The sequence below is a fragment of the Delphinapterus leucas genome, chromosome 11 (genome assembly GCF_059928025.1).
Source record: "Delphinapterus leucas isolate spDelLeu-1000000601 "Yukka" chromosome 11, BTC_Dleu_Yukka2, whole genome shotgun sequence".
In the NCBI taxonomy this organism is placed as follows: Eukaryota; Metazoa; Chordata; class Mammalia; order Artiodactyla; family Monodontidae; genus Delphinapterus; species Delphinapterus leucas.
This window is the reverse complement of record NC_143139.1, coordinates 31,782,414-31,799,417: the sequence shown is the minus strand read 5'-3', so window position 1 is coordinate 31,799,417 and position 17,004 is coordinate 31,782,414. Positions and strand designations below refer to the sequence as shown.

The 17,004-nt window shown below is 38.2% G+C and overlaps 1 protein-coding gene across 1 annotated transcript in view; it reads right to left on the bottom strand.

Moving 5' to 3' along the window:
• Positions 1 to 3,890: 3,890 nt before the first annotated feature.
• Positions 3,891 to 17,004, bottom strand: part of LOC149747983 (contactin-1-like) — a 114,219-nt gene continuing 101,105 nt past the window's right edge. Inside the window, exon 11 of the mRNA XM_089921573.1 lies at positions 3,891 to 4,031. Coding sequence (XP_089777699.1) covers positions 3,891 to 4,031 — 141 coding nt within the window. The remainder of the gene's footprint in view (positions 4,032 to 17,004) is intronic.

The following is a 17,004-nucleotide window of genomic DNA, read 5'->3' as shown; positions in this document are numbered from 1 at the left end:
GATGTCCTTTTCAGGGAGTGAGGGAAGCAGGGTAGCAGGATTTAAAGAACTGCTCACTGGAACAGTGACATTGGGGTCATGAAGGAGAATTGCCTGACATTTTCACATCCTCCGTGATGTCAACCAGTATCCACCCTTTTGTTCCAGGAGCACTAAGACTTGATGTGGGACATATACTGCTGTTGGCTGACCCAAAGTGAATTTTTCTGCCTATTTTAGCAGAGCACAGGTGGCGGCTACTGAGCATAAGCAAGGGGGCCAGCCGGCGGCTGTGGTATCCAGTTGTTTTGAAAGATAAGCCACTGGTCTGGGGATGTCTCCCACCGGTTGGTTGCATGAGTGTGCCCAGGGCCAGCCCCTGTACATACAGTTTAAATTCTTTCTGAAGGTCAGGCAGGCCCAGGGCTCATGAAGTCATGAATTTAAGTTTTAAAGTCTCGTAAGCCTTTTGGCAGTCTCCTGTCCAAACCAAGGGCTCAGAGTCTGCACTTTTCAAATCATGATATAAAGGCTTTGCAATTAACCCGAAGTTGGGTGTCCGTATGTGACAAAATCCAGCCATCCCTAGGAAACCCTGGAGTTGTCGGCGGCTTTTTGGAATGTCTAAATTACAGATAGTCTGTTTTCTGTTGGCTAACAAGCTCCGAGTTCCTTCTTGTAATTGGAATCCTAAGTAAGTGACCTGTTGTTGACAGATTTGAGCTTTCTTTTGCGAGACTTTGCAGCCACACCAGGCCAAGTGATTTAATACTGTGACAGTGTTAGATAAGCAGTGTTCTATATCTGAGCTTGCTATTAACAAATCATCCACATATGTAGGAGGACTCCTTGGTTTAAATGTAGTCCCTGTAAATCTTTGGCCAGAATTTCATTGAAAATAGTTCTTAAATCCTTGGGACAGTACTGTCCAACAGTACTGACTGATTGCTTTTGTTTTCAGGTCTTACCATTCAAATGTAAATAGCAACTGTGATTCCTCCTCTACCAGTATGCAAAAGAAGGCATCTTTCAAGTCAGGTACTGTACAGTGGAGTACTCATAGTCTCCTGGAATGTTAGTGAACAACGTATATGGGTTGGCCATGGGTTGAATATCCTGCAAGATCTCGTTAACGGCTTAGGTCCTGAACAAACCGGTATTCATTTGTGTGGGTTTTCTTTACCAGCAATATTGGGATATTGCATGGGGATCTGCAGGGTCTGATGAGATCATGTTCCAAAAATCGTGTCAGCACCGGTTGGGTTCCTTGAGTTGCTTCCCTTTTTAATGGATAATGTTTCTTTCTGGGGCATTTTACTCCATCCTGTAGGGTGATGGAAACTGGAATGGCAAATCTGGCATGCCCAGGCACCCCATTGGCCCAGACAGCTGTACTCACTTTTTCTTTGATTTGCTCCAGAATCGGTTCCATTTTATCTTCTTCCTCTTCCAGTGACTGGTGAAATCTCAGGGCACTTTCCGGCGTTATCTCTAGGCACAAAAGCCACTTTTCAGGTGGGAAAGTTATTTGAGCATTCGGTTTGCACAGCATATCCCTCCCTAATAGAGGAATGGGACAATCAGGCATGTAGAGGCTTTTTGTCCCCAATCTGACATTCCAGTGGTTTCAGGAACAGACGGTTTTGCCCATTCCTGCCCTGAGACTCCTGCTACTGATATTGCATTTTTGCTCAGGGAAGTCAGTTTGCAATTGAGAACTGAGTGGTTGGCCCCAGTATCCACCAAAAAGTCCATCATTTTGCTCCCCGCTGCTAGTTGTACCCAAGGCTCCTCTTTTGCTATGTTAATGGCAGCTGTGGGAAACTGAGCTCCTTCATTCACAGTCACCACACTCTTCCTCAGAGCTTTCTTTACTTGAGACCCCAATTGTTTTGTTTTCCCCAAGCTTCTGGGTCTCTCTGTATTGTCTGTTCAGCTTTGGGCATTCCTTTTTCCAATACTCTTTTTCTTTACAATATGCACATTGACCCCTGTCTAATTTGTCCCTATCCTCTTTATTTTCTTGCCTAGGCTCCTGTTTTTGTTCTTTGCCAGGAGACTTTTCCCTTGTATTTAGAATTGTTTGATTTGTAAGTGCTTACTTTTTTTTTTAAAGCCAATTAAATAGAGCTCATTTACAAATTAACCTCGGCAATATCACCCAAAGACAAAGACACATACTGAGACATACACATATATCCAGACAGACAGAGACCTCATAGTTTCCACTTGAGATTTAAAATGTCTCTTTGCCTCTTTTTTTTTTTTTTTCTCTTGCCTTGAAGTTCTACTAATTAACCCAAGGCTGAAGTCTCAGGCAACGTGGGCTGTGTTTGTAGCTCAAGGACATGATAAGAATTAACTTCAAGCTTTGTCCTAGGCATATTTTTATTTTCTCAGGGTCAGAATTTTGAAAAGTATTTTAACAAGATAGCTTTTTCTAATTGCACATGCAAAAAGAACTGGTTTTGCAATTTTAAAAAAGTTTTATTTTAACCAATTTTCTCCGGAGTTTAAAGAATATTGTGGCCATACTATCAAAAATCATCTTTCTCTTTCTGTGGTCATGGTTTCATAGCTAAAATTTAAACCAGATAGTGCTCAAATTGACTCTGATAACAGGGGCAGACTGGCTGATAAAATGTTGTCCCAACAGGAATTTTCCCTCTTGGGAGGTGGGGTCTTAGTTTGATCTCAAGGAGTAAAGGAACTTGCAGAAGTGGGGGAAGCTTTGTTCCCCACCCCCTGAGAGTTGGGAGAAGTTAGAAGGGGATCATTTAGAATGTGAGGAGAGTTTTTCTGATTGCTCAGGCTTTTGATTATAGGAGAAAGTCCTAGACATAAGGGAGCCGCAGTCCATTTTTCCAATCCTGTGGCAATAAAGATCTAATTGTAGGAGACCTATTTTCAGGCCATTTTTCTTTGTCATTGGATCATAGCTATAGGACGACCAGTCATTTAAAAATTTCCCCAAGGGTTCCCAGTAGCGGTGCAACCTTAGAGGAAGCGCTTCCCATTTTAGCTGGAGCTAGTACCAGATGTCTGCGCGCTGAAACCAAAGTAACCAAACCAAACCAAAACCTCGCCAGCAGGAAGTCACAAAGTAAAACAAACAGCAAAGAAATGCCAAGAAATCAAAAATCAAATGGCAGAAATGCCCCCAAATGTGACTTCCAAGTCCTGCTAAGCCTGTGACGTTTGTCCAAAGTGGTGCCTTGTAAATGGAATTTCCAAGATTGGAACCGAAGTTACCAAAATGCACAAAGTAAAAAGATCTCGGGGTGCACCCCGGGGACTTACCAAAATGCCAGCGGGTGAGTCGCGAGGTACCAAATGCCATCTTTCTGATCCTCCAAGAGTTAATGCCTTCTCGGAGTAGAAGTCCGGGCCGATGTGGGGAAGGGGAAAAGAAGCTGTCCTCCAAGCAAAGAAAGCCTCAGCAGCGGCTAGGGCAACCTCTCCACCATTCCCCGCCGCAGACTCGGAGTTCCGCAGCCGAGTAGGCAGGTCGGGTGTGATCGAGGCATGGTCCTGCCGCAGGGAGGCCCTGCCTATCTGGCTTCAGAGAAATCCCTCAACCCTCTGCTCTCCCAGAGGAGGCTGGTGTGAAGAGAAATCTCCAAGCATCTATTCAAGCCGAGGGGCCCTGCGGGGCCACCTGCCCATTATCAGATCCCAGACGAGCCCCCCAAATTTTGTTGTTCCCGGTGCACGATGCTGAATAGAAATAGGGAGGCAGAGATTTGGAGGATGAGAAATAAGAGAGGCTTTTTATTTTCTTTCAGGCAAAGGGAAGACACAGCAGGCTAGCACCTCAAGAACTGTGCCCCCCTCTCCTGGGGAATTACAAGGATTCTTATAGGGGGAGTTCGCAGTCCAAAGTGAGTGATAAGGATCAACATCGTGAAGGTCTAGCCTTCTTCTTCTTGCATTGTTTCAAAACAGTCACCGCTGGGGTCAGGCAACCCAGTAATTGGGTCTGGCAGCCTGGTAATTGGGCCGGTTAGTTTCTGGATTATCTGCCTGTGACTTCCTTTCTGAATTGTAAACAGCTACAAGGGGTGATTTGCTACAAGAGATTACAGGGAGAGTTAATGCCAGGTGCAGGATGTAAATTACACAGAATTAGGGGTGACAGGTTAGCTTGGTGAAGGACTAATCTAGTTAGAGAAACTACAGATTAGTAACAGTTAAAATAAAACTAGGATTGATTAGGCCAGTTTATGTTTCTTCTCTAGCCTGTTCACTGTCCCCTTTACTTTTTTTGTTTTCAGGATAGGAAAAACTTCATTTCTATTTTTGTTGTAACACTGACAGTCTTAAAGCCAGTTCCCATTTCATTGAGAAGTACATCATATCATTTATTGGGTATCTTCTTACTTTCTGGCATAACAAGTGTTCCAGGTTCATCTTTATCTACCCTGCCTTAGCCCTGGAATTAACCATTAGCCGGAAGAGCTCTGGTCCCTTTTAAGTTTGAATGGTAGTAGAGACTAAAATCTGGGAGCTGAATATGCTGCTTGCAGTCATTGCTATTGAGGTGTCTTTGTCTTTTCAGTAGAGAGGTCTAAAAATATGTGCATGCATATTCACATGCATACACACTCACATACATCATATATATGTTCATGTAGATAATCATACACATAAAGACATTCATATATACACATACACAGGTAGATAAACATATATACACATTCATACATATGTATATATGTATTTATACACACACACGTATATATATAAATTATACACGTATTTTGGAAATCATGAATTTAAACTATTATCTGCAATTCCAATCCATCCCCATGGGGTTCTTTCTTGCCTTGCCCCATGTCATATTTATATGTCCATTCTTCTAGGTGGGAGGGCATTTTTGTGTTTTGGTTTCATTTTTGGTTTCTAGCTCTATTCATTAAGATCAAAGAGTGCTTCTGAATAGTTCTAATTCATGGAACTTACTGTTTTTGAATGTGTGTGTCCTAATAACTGTCAATTTTTGTGACTATTCAAGTGTAGTTGAGAAAAAGATATATTATCTTTTACTGAGGTATAGTATTTGATATATATCCAAAAAATCTATAGTACTACATTGTGTAGAACTTTTATATCTTTATTTATTTTTTGGCCACTTGATCTGTCTTGTACTGAGGAGAATATGTTAAAGTCTCCTGTCATTAGTATGTTTCTATTTACTTCTCATTGCATCTCTTGTAGTTTCTGTTATATATAGGTAATCGCTGTGTTACTTGGTGCAAAACATCCATAAATCATATTTTCATTGTAGAATATCCATGGCTTTAATACTTTAATAAAATGGGTCCTTTTAGTCATTTGGCTAACGTTGGGTCATTTGACTAATGTTTTTCCCTTGAATTCTACATTTTATAATTTCAAGATCTCCACTCCTGGAAAACCTTCAAGATGGTGGAGGAGTAAGACATGGAGATCATCTTCCTACCCACAAATACAACAAAAATACATCTACATGTGGAACAACTCCTACAGAACACCGACTGAACACTGGCAGAAGACCTCAGACTTCCCAAAAGCCGTGTGGCTGACAGGGTCATGGTGCTCTGGCTGGGTGTTAGGCCTGAACCTCTGACATGGGAGAGCCACGTTCAGGACATTGGACTACAGGAGACATACCGGCCCCACATATCAATTAGTGAGAGTTCTACCAGAGATCTCTGTCTCAATGCTAAGACCCAGCTCCACTCAATGACCAGCATGCTACAGTGCTGGACACACCATGCCAAATAACTAGCAAGACAGGCACACAACCCCTCTCATTAGCAGAGAGGCTGAAATCATAATAAGTTCAAAGACACCCCAAAACACAACACTGGAAGTGACCTGCCCTTCAGAAAGACAAGATCCAACCTCATCCACCAGAACACAGGCACCAGTCCCCTTCACCAGGAATCCTACACAACCCTCTGAACTAACCTTACCAACTGAGGGCAAACACCCAAATCAATGGGAACTATGAACCAGCAGCCTGTGAAAAGGAGACCCCAAGCACACTAAGTTAAGCACAATGAGAAGACAGAGAAATACACAGCAGATGAAGGAACAAGGTAAAAACCCACCAGACCAAACAAATGAAGAGGAAATAGGCAGTCTACCTGAAAAAGAATTCAGACTAATGGTAGTAAAGATGATCCAAAATCTTGGAAATAGAGTGGAAAAAATACAAGAAATGTTTAACAAGTAACTAGAAGAACTAAAGAGCAAACAAACAGTGATGAACAGCACAATAAATGAAATTAAAAATTCTCAAGAAGGAATCAATAGCAGAATACCTGAGGCAGAAGAATGGATAAGTGACCTTGAAGATAAAATAGTGGAAATAACTACTGCAGAGCAGAATAAAGAAAAAAGAATGAAAAGAACTGAGGACAGTCTCAGAGAACTCTGGGACAACATTAAACACACCAACATTCGAATTATAGGGGTTCCAGAACAGGAAGAGAAAAAGAAAGAGACTGAGAAGATATTTGAAGAGATTATAGTTGAAAACTTCCCTAATATGGGAAAGGAAATAGTTAATCAAGTCCAGGAAGTGAAGAGAGTCCCATACAGGATAAATCCAAGGAGAAACATGCCAAGACACATATTAATCAAACTACCAAAAATTAAATACAAAGAAAAAATATTAAAAGCAGCAAGGGAAAATCAACAAATAACATACAAGGAATCCCAATAAGGTTAACAGCTGATCTTACAGCAGAAACCCTGCAAGCCATAAGGGAATGGCAAGACATATTTAAAGTGATGAAAGGGAAGAACATACAACCAAGATTACTCTACCCAGGAAGGATCTCATTCAGATTCAATGGAGAAATTAAAAACTTTACAGATGCTCAAAAGCTAAGATAATTCAGCAGCACCAAACCAGCTTTACAACAAATGCTAAAGGAACTTCTCTAGGCAGGAAACACAAGAGAAGAAAAAAACCTACAATAACAAAACCAAAACAATTAAGAAAATGGTAATAAGAACATACATATCGATAATTACCTTAAATGTAAATGGATTAAGTGCTCCAACCAAAAGGCACAGACTGGCTGAATGGATGCAAAAACAAGACCTGTATATATGCTGTCTAAAGAGACCCACTTCAGACCTAGAGACACATACAGACTGAAAGTGAGGGGATGGAAGAAGATATTCCATGCAAATGGAAATCAAAAGAAAGCTGGAGTAGCAATACTCATATCAGACAAAATAGATTTTAAAGTAAAGATGATTACAAGAGGCAAAGAAGGACACTACATAATGATCAAAGCATCAATCCAAGAAGAAGATATAACAATTGTAAATATTTATGCACTCAACATAGGAGCACCTCAATACATAAGGAAAATGCTAGCAGCCATAAAAGGGTTAATGAACAATAACACAATAATACTAGGGGACTTTAACACTTCACTTTCACCAATAGACAGATCATCCAAAATGAAAATAAAGTAGGAAACACAAGCTTTAAATGATACATTGAACAAGATGTACTTAGTTGATATTTATAGGACATTCCATCCAAAAACAACAGGATACACTTTCTTCTCAAGTGCTCATGGAACATTCTCCAGGATAGATCATGTCTTGGGTCACAAATCAAGCCTTTGTAAATTTAAGAAAATTGAAACATATCAAGTATTTTTTCCAACCACAGCTCTATGAGACTAGATATCAATTACAGGAAAAAAATCTGTAAGAAATACAAACAAATGGAAGCTAAAGAACACATTAGTAAATAACCAGTGATCACAGAAGAAATCAAAGAGGAAATCAGAAAATACCAAGAAACAAATGACATTGAAAACACAATGACCTAAAACCTATGGGATGCAGCAAAAGCAGTTCTAAGAGGTTTATAAGAAGTTTAAGTTTATTTAAGTTTATTTAAGTTCTAAGAAGGTTATAGCAATAAAATCCTAACTTAAGAAACAAGAAACATCTCAAATAAACCATCTAACCTTACACCTAAAGCAAGTAGAGAAAGAACAAAAAACCCCAAAGTTAGCAGAAGGAAAGAAATAATAAAGATCAGATCAGATATAAATGAAAAAGAAATGAAGGAAATGATAGAAAAGATCAATAAAACTAAAAGCTGGTTCTTTGAGAAGATAAACAAAATTGACAAACCATTAGCAAGACTCATCGCAAAAAAAAGGGAGAAGACTCAAATCAATAGAATTAGAAATGAAAACGGAGAAGTAACAACTGACACTGCAGAAATACAAAGGATCATGAGAGATTACTATAAGCAACTATATGCCAATAAAATGGACAACCTGGAGGAAATGGACAAATTCTTAGAAAAACACAACCTTCCATGACTGAACAAGGAAGAAATACAAAAACAAACAAACAAACAAAAAAAAAACAGACCAGTCACAAGCACTGAAATTGAAACTGTGATTAACTTCTTCCGACAAACAAAAGCCCAGGATCAGATGGCTTCACTGGCAAATTCTATTGAACATTTAGGGAAGAGCTAACACCTAACCTTTGCAAACTCTTCCAAAATATAGCAGAGAGAGGAACACTCCCAAACTGATTCTACAAGGCCACCATCACCCTGATACCAAAACAAGACAAAGATGTCACATATAAAGAAAACGACAGACCAATATCACTGATGAACATAGATGCAAAAATCCTCAACAAAATACTAGCAAACAGAATCTAACAGCACATTAAAAGGATCATACACCATGATCAAATGGGGTTTACCCCAGGAATGCAAGGTTTCTTCAATATATGCAAATCAATCAACGTGATACACCATATTAACAAATTGAAGGATAAAAACCATATGATAATTTTAATAGATGCAAAAAAAGCTTTGGACAAAATTCGACACCATTTATGATAAAAACCATCCAGAAAGCAGGCAAAGAGGGAACTTACTTCAGCGTAATAAAGGCCATATATGACAAATCCACAGCAAACATAGTTCTCAATGGTAAAAGACTGAAACCATTTCCACTAAGATCAGGAATAAGAAAAGGTTGCCCACTCTCACCATTATCATTTAACATGGTTTTGGAATTTTTAGCCAGAGCAATCAGAGAAGAAAAAGAAATAAAAGGAATCCAAATCGGAAAAGAAGAAGTAAAAATGTCACTGTTTGCATATCACATGATACTATATATAGAGAAGCCTAAGGATGCTACCAGAAAATTACACGAGCTAATCAATGAATTTAGTAAAGTAGCAGGATACAAAATTAATGCACAGAACTCTCTTGCATTCCTATACACTAATGATGAAAAATCTGAAAGAGAAATTAAGGAAACACTCCCATTTACCATTGCAACACAAAGAATAAAATACCTAGGAATAAACCTACCTAAGGAGGCAAAAGACCTGTATGTAGAAAACTATGACAGTAATGAAAGAGATTAAAGATAATACAAACAGATGGAGTGATATACCATGATCTTGGATTGCAAGAATCAACATTGTGAAAATTACTCTACAACCCAAAACAATCTACAGATTCAATGCAATCCCTATCAAATTACCAATGGCATTTTTCACAGAGCTAGAACAAAAAATTGCACAATTTGTATGGCAACACAAAAGACCCCAAATAGCCAAAGCAATCTTGAGAAAGAAAAACGGAGCTGGAGGAATAAGGCTCCCAGACTTCAGACTATATTACAAAGCTACAGTAATCAAGACAGTGTGGTACTGGCACAAAAACAGAAATATAGATCAATGGATCAGCATAGAAAGCTCAGAGATAAACCCACGCACATATGGTCACCTTATCTTTGATAAAGGAGGCAAGAATATACAATGGAGAAAAAACAGCCTCTTCAATTATTGGTGCTGGGAAAACTGGTTAACTAATGTAAAAGAATGAAATTAGAGCACTCCCTAACACCATACACAAAAATAAACTCAAAGTGGATTAATGACCTAAATGTAAGTCCAGACACTATCAAACTCTTAGAGGAAAACATAGGCAGAACACTCTATGACATAAATCATAGCAAGATCCTTTTTGACCCACCTCCTAGAGCAATGGAAATAAAACCAAAAGTAAACAAATGGGACCTAATGAAACTTAAAATCTTTTGCACAGCAGAGGAAACCATAAACAAGATAAAAAGACAACCCTCAGAATGGGAGAAAGTGTTTGCAAATGAAGCAACTGACAAAGGATTAATCTCCGAAACATAGCTCAATATAACAAAAAAACAAACAACCCAATCCAAAAATGGGCAGAAGACCTAAATAGTCATTTCTCCAAAGAAGATACACAGATTGCCAACAAACACATGAAAGGATGCTGAACATCACTAATCATTAGAGAAATGAAAATCAAAACTACAATGAGATATCACCTCATACCAGTCAGAATGGCCATCATCAAAAAACCTACAAACAATAAATGCTGGAGAGCGTTTGGAGAAAACGAACCTTCTTGCACTGTTGGTGGGAATGTAAATTGATATAGCCACTATGGCGAACAGTATGGAGGTTCCTTAAAAAACTACAAATAGAACTACCATATGACCCAGCAATCCCACTACTGGGCATATACCCTGAGAAAACCATAATTCAAAAAGAGTCATGTACCACAATGTTCATTGCAGCTCTATTTATAATAGCCAGGACATGGAACCAACATAATTGTCCATCAGCTGTTGAATAGATAAAGAAGATGTGGCACATATATATAATGGAATATTACTCAGCCATAAAAATAAATGAAACTGAGTTATTTGTAGTTAGGTGGATGGACCTAGAGTCTGTCATACAGAGTGAAGTAAGTCAGAAAGAGAAAAACAAATACCATATGCTAACACATATAAGAAAAAAAGAAAAAAAAAAAGTGGTTCTGAAAAACCTAGGGGCAGGAGAGGAATAAAGACGCAGATGTAGAGAAAGGACATGAGGACATGGGGAAGGGGAAGGGTAAGCTGGGAGCATGTGAGAGAGTAGCACTGACATATATAAACTACCAAATGTAGAATAGATAGCTAGTGGGAAGCAGCTGCATAGGACAGGGAGATTGGCTTGGTGATTTGTGACCACCTAGAGGGGTGGGATAGGGAGGGTGGGAGAGAGACACAAGAGCGAGGTTATATGGAGATATATGTATATGTGTAAGTGATTCACTTTGTTAAACATCAAAAACTAACACACCATTGTAAAGCAGTTATACTCCAATAAAGATGTTAAAAAAATTAACATAAGTCATTAACTGTATAAGGCTCAAATTGCTTATGGGAATCTATTTATTGAAATTGTCACTCTTAGAAAAGAAGTATAAGTTGAAAGAACAGATGATTTTTCTTGTAAGCTGGATAATGTTCCCCAAAGATGTTAGATCTTTATCCCAGTAATCCAAATTTATACTTGTAAATGCTAATTTATACAGCAAAGACTTTGCAGATGTGATTAAGGATATTGAGATGGGAAGACTCTCCTGGATAATCAGAGTGACCCTACATGCAATCCCTTACAAGAGGGAGGTTGAAGGGCATTTGACTACATATAGAAGAGGAAAATTTGATGTGACTGTGGAGGCAGAGATTGGAATGATGTGGCTACAGGCCAAGAAATGCCAACAGCTACCCAAAACTGGGTATGAAATGTACAGCAAGGAACGTGCTCTCCACTAGGGCCTCCAGAGGGAGTATGGCCCTGACAACACCTTGATTTTAGTTCAGTGATATTGATTTAGGATCACTGGCCTTGATAACTGTGAGAGAATAAATTTATATTATTTTATGCCACCAAGCTTGTGGTAATTTGTTATAGCAGCCACAAGAATCTAATACAGTTATCAAAGGAGATGGCAATTATTTTCTAAAGAAATATCAATTTTGCCACCTAAGAGATTATACATTGGAAATTATCTAATGAGCTATTATTATATGTGATCTACAATTGTATAATTCTTGGATGCCACTGGCTGTGGGAGAAAATAACAGAAATTCACTGTGAAAGTTTAAATAAGTCTATATTTACCTTTGCACACCTTTTGGATCAGCTTCCCAGAGATAATAACCAAAAATCTAACCAAATCCTACCAAATCTGGTAGACTCTCTAAATAAATAAAGAGAAAATATATTTAATTGCTTTAAAATAGTCTGCATTCAAGTGTGTCATGAGGTGCCCTTCAGCTCATGAGAAGCAAATGTTGTCTATTACTCACCTCTCCACCCTCCCTTGATTTTATGGGTCTGCTTCTTTAAAGCCAGAACAGTCCAACCTCCAATCTTTTAAAATTTCTTTTCCAAATAGCAATTGCCAGATTTTCTGTGGTTTAGGTTTTTAAGTGGCTGCATATTTAAATAAAATATTGACATCATATAAGCCCCATAGGAACTTTCTAGAACACTAGGTTCTTTAGAAGTATTATCAAATGACTCAGGTAAATGAAAGAATGAATGTTAAGATCTCCTTTTTGATAGCAGATTCTAAAGAATGTGCAGAAAGCAAAAGCTGCTCAGGCACCCAATCTTAAGGTGAGTCTGTTTCAGTAGGTAGAGGCAGATGGGACAAGCTGGAGATCAAAGAGTTTCCTGTCACTATTCCAGACAACTGAAATCTGAGGCAACTCTTTGCTTTTGGTGTTGCCTACCCACGTGGCATTTTATGCTTCTCTAGAATGGCTACCAAAACTAAGCTTTTCTGAGTGCCAGACAACAGATTATGTCATGGAAAAAAAGTGGAGATCTAACCATCTTGGTTTTATTTGCGTTGAAGAGACTTCAATAGGTAAAACATTGTTACATTAATTAGAAGTTTTAAAAAAAGGAGTTTGGGGGGAGAAAAGAAAGAAAAAAAATCAAACTAAAAAGCCAAAACAGATTCTTGGCAAAGAAATATTTTAGGAAGTTGGAAAGGTCACATTCTTTATTTGATCATTAATGAACAAAGATTTTGTATAGTTCTGTAGTGGCCTTGAGGCACCATTCCTCTGGTGAAAGAGAAATGATTATGCCAAATAAACAGGAAAATAAATTCATTGTAGAGTCCTGGGGATAGGTTCTTTTCCTGGGGGTGGCAATAAAAAAGACCAAAATGATTTTTTTTCAAAGATTGAGACAATAAAAACAGCATAAAAATATAGTGTATTTCTGTAGTTGAAGCACAGAAGTAGCTTTTTTGTCAGTAGTTAAGATTTAGCACACAGGCTCTTAGGAGCAAGCACAATTTTAGGGTGTGATGTTAATACTCTTTATATGATACGTGTGAGATCCAATGGAATAATTATAGGGAGAAATAATTTATTTCTCTTTTTGTTTAATATTAATTTTGGAGAGGTTTACTATGCAGATTAAAGGAAATTTCTTTAGCTGTAGGTTTAATGATACAGAGGAGTTGAGCCTGTGATTATTTTTGCCAACTTCCTCCTGCTATAGGGAACAAAACTTAAACCCATAGGAATCGTGAAGCTAGCTCAATATCACTAGATCTGAGACTCAGGTTTGTGGTTTAAGACTCCGGTAGATTATTTGTGTCAAAGAACTGTTGTATTTCCTAAGATTTTTCAAATGGTAAAATCCTTCCCAAACTGGACTGCTTGGAATATTGTATTTCATACCAAATTAACAATTTCTAAAGTATATAATCTGTCAGTTCTTAATAGAATTATTTAAAAAATAAACATTTCTGTTCAAATCAAAGAAAATCATGAACATGCAGGATCAATGGCGTTTCATATGCCAAAAATGCCGATCATTCAATCTTTTCTGAAAGCTTGTTTGCTTCAGTTAGCAACATAAAAAATTCTCTCTGAGGATTGAAACTGTTTATTTTAGAAGTCTACCTCTTTGCTTTTTTGAGCACTTTAATTCTATATCAGCATGGCTGAATTGAATAGAATAATATACTGCATCTATAATATTTACTAATGTCACAATTTTTTTTAAGTATCTATATTATGCTTTACATTCTTCCTCAGATCCTTTTTAATCATCTTCTTCTCTCTCCTGTATTATGGTCACTTTGGTCCCTGTTACCTAGTGCCTTCTAGTATCTTCCAAAAGTTTCATATCATCATTATAAATTCTTTACTTACAAATGCTTTATTTCCTAACCCCTTAACTCCAGCCAAAGACGATTGTCCTTCTTTTTCTTGACGGTCTTTTCCTTCTCTACTTTGTTTAAGTTAGAGTGTGAAAAGATCTGGTGTGCTATTCTTTACAAATATTGAATAATATTTGCATTTTAGCTCTTGCCTATCAAGGCTTAATCCAGTGTTCCTCAAGCTGGGCCTAGTCAGAGAAATTGCTTTCCACAAATTCTGAGAGTTCTCAAGGAGAATGTAAAAGTTTTGATCATCTTTGGATGATAGCTTTAAAAATAATGTAAGCATGTTCTGGATCCTCTGACTGCTGGATAGCTTAATATTGCCTATAATTTTAGCCGTGGAATTTGTATGTATAAGTCCATTGGTGCCAAGTGGTACTATTTTATTGTCTCTGGATAATAAGAAATAAAGAGATATGCACTTAATGGTAAATGATGAGCTTGCACTAAGTGATGCCCAAATGTCAGCACTGCTTGCCAGAAATCTTTATTGTAATTAGCATTGAGAAATGGCCGAAGAAGTCAGTCATCTGGTACAGGGCTGCAAGCAGCAAATTAACTATGGCAAAACAACATCAATAACCATATTAAATCAATTATTAATTTCAATATTGCTTGCCTTGTATCTTTGTATATTTATTTATTTATTTATTTATGGCTGTGTTGGGTCTTCATTGCTGCGTGCAGGCTTTCTCTAGTTGCGGAGAGCTGGGGCTACTCTTCGTTGCGGTGTGTGGACTTCTCACCGCAGTGGCTTCTCTTGTTGCAGAGCACCGACTCTAGGTGCACAGGCTTCAGTAGTTGTAGCATGCAGGCTCAGTAGCTGTGGCTCGCGGGCTCTAGAGCACAGGCTCAGTGGTTATGGCGCACAGGCTTAGTTGCTTCACGGCATGTGGGATCTTCCCAGACAAGGGATCGAACCCGTGTTCCCTGCATTGGCAGGCAGATTCTTAACCACTGTGCCACCAGGGCAGTCCATTGTATAATTTTTAAATGTACTTTGGTGTGAGTTATGAGTACAATAAATTTATAACTAATTTTATGCTGTATATATTTAGGTAACATTTTAATAATCATAATTTTAGTTAACATGGATAGCTGTGGTTGTTTGATTTTAGCTGTGCTTTTCTCAAGTTTAAGGGCCACAAAGCCAAAAGAATAAATAATACAGAAGTCTAAAATTCATTAGACAGGTGTCCTTCTGGCAATTCTCAAATCATACAGTACCAGAAGCTGCCTTCCAATATTTGGCTTTGGAAATGGCCAACATGTAAGCAGTCGATGAATGTTTCTAAGGACAGCAGATTAAATGAGAAAGGGAATGTTAACTTACTCTCTTTTAAAGTATCTGTATGACCATGTTCTCAAGAGAGATCTGAAAGCTCCTCATTGATAAACCACAAAAAAATTAGAGAAACTTTGGAACAATCTGATTTATCTCTGCACACGTAAGCAAGTCTTTTCAGTCTCATGAAGATATTTCAGACTTTTACTTTACTTCATCAGGTTATCATGCATTAAGCTGTCCTCCTCCAGATATTGTATTATTTTTTTCTAGTCATGGCCATGAACAGTATGAGCATAATATAAATGCTATAATTATAAAGATTCAGTGCAAATATTTAAAAGTACTCAAAATCATATCTGAAGTCATTTGAAAGCATTGGTTATTTTTTAGGAAAAATAGCTAAACCTGAAACAAGTAAATAATTCTCAACATTTTTCATTTCTTCTATGTACCATATCCAATCAAATGATGAGTTCTCTTAATTTGGCTTATTAGACATCTCTAACGCCTGTCTACTTTCTTTATTTTCCTCCACAACAAAAGGATTTCAGGCCACCATCCTTTCTACCTGGATTATTGCTACTACTGGCCTCTAACTGGTTTCCCTCACTCCAGTACTGCTCATTTCCAAGCCACTGTCTACACTGTAGTCTGAACTAGGCTTAAAAGGCAAACCTTATTATTTCACCCTCCAATGTGGTAAATTAAAGCCCAGTTTCATTACCAGGACTCACAGGGCCCTCATGATCCGCTAAGATATCACTCCAGCCTTGATGCTCATACTCCAGCCATACAGTCCTTTCAACTTCTAAATCTCACCTAGCCACTCTCAGCTTGGTCCCTTCACAGTGACTTTCCCTTGCCAGGCACATTCTTCTCATCTCAGCATTAACACTCTCTCCCAGCATCCCCACGCCGCCACCCCCCACACATCAGGTAGTACCTTAAACATTATCCTCTCTGAGAAGTTTTTCTTGATTCCTGGACTGCATTGCCAAGCCCACTCTACTCTGATAGCTTCTTGAATTCTCCCTATCATAGGACTTATCGTACTTGGTTATAATTTCTTCTTCAGTCATCTTTCTTGTTGATTGAGAATAATGTTTTATAACTCCTTTGTGGGAGATATATGTGAAGTCACATCTCCTAACAATGTTAATTTAAGACATAATTAGAAATGTAGACTTATGCACAATTAGGTTTATTGAATTTTTAACCAAATCTATTTTTTGAAACATACTATGCATATTGAAAAATGCATGAGTTCTAAGTGTAGAGATTAATGAATTTTCACACAGTGCAATTACCACCAAATCAGGAAAAGCCATCACCCCAGAAGTCTCTTCATATTCCCTGCCAGTCACTACCTTTACCCATCTTCTCAAAGGTAAGCAAGTATCCTGACTTCTAATGAAACAGATCAGTTTTGAACACTTTAACCTTGAACATTTTTTTTTAAATTTTTATTTATTTATTTATTTATGGCTGTATTGGGTCTTTGTTTCTGTGTGAGGGCTTTCTCCAGTTGTGGCAAGCGGGGGCCACTCTTCATCGCAGTGCGCGGGCCTCTCACTATCGCGGCCTCTCTTGTTGCAGAGTACAGGCTCCAGACGCGCAGGCTCAGTAGTTGTGGCTCACGGTCCTAGTTGCTCCGCAGCATGTGGGA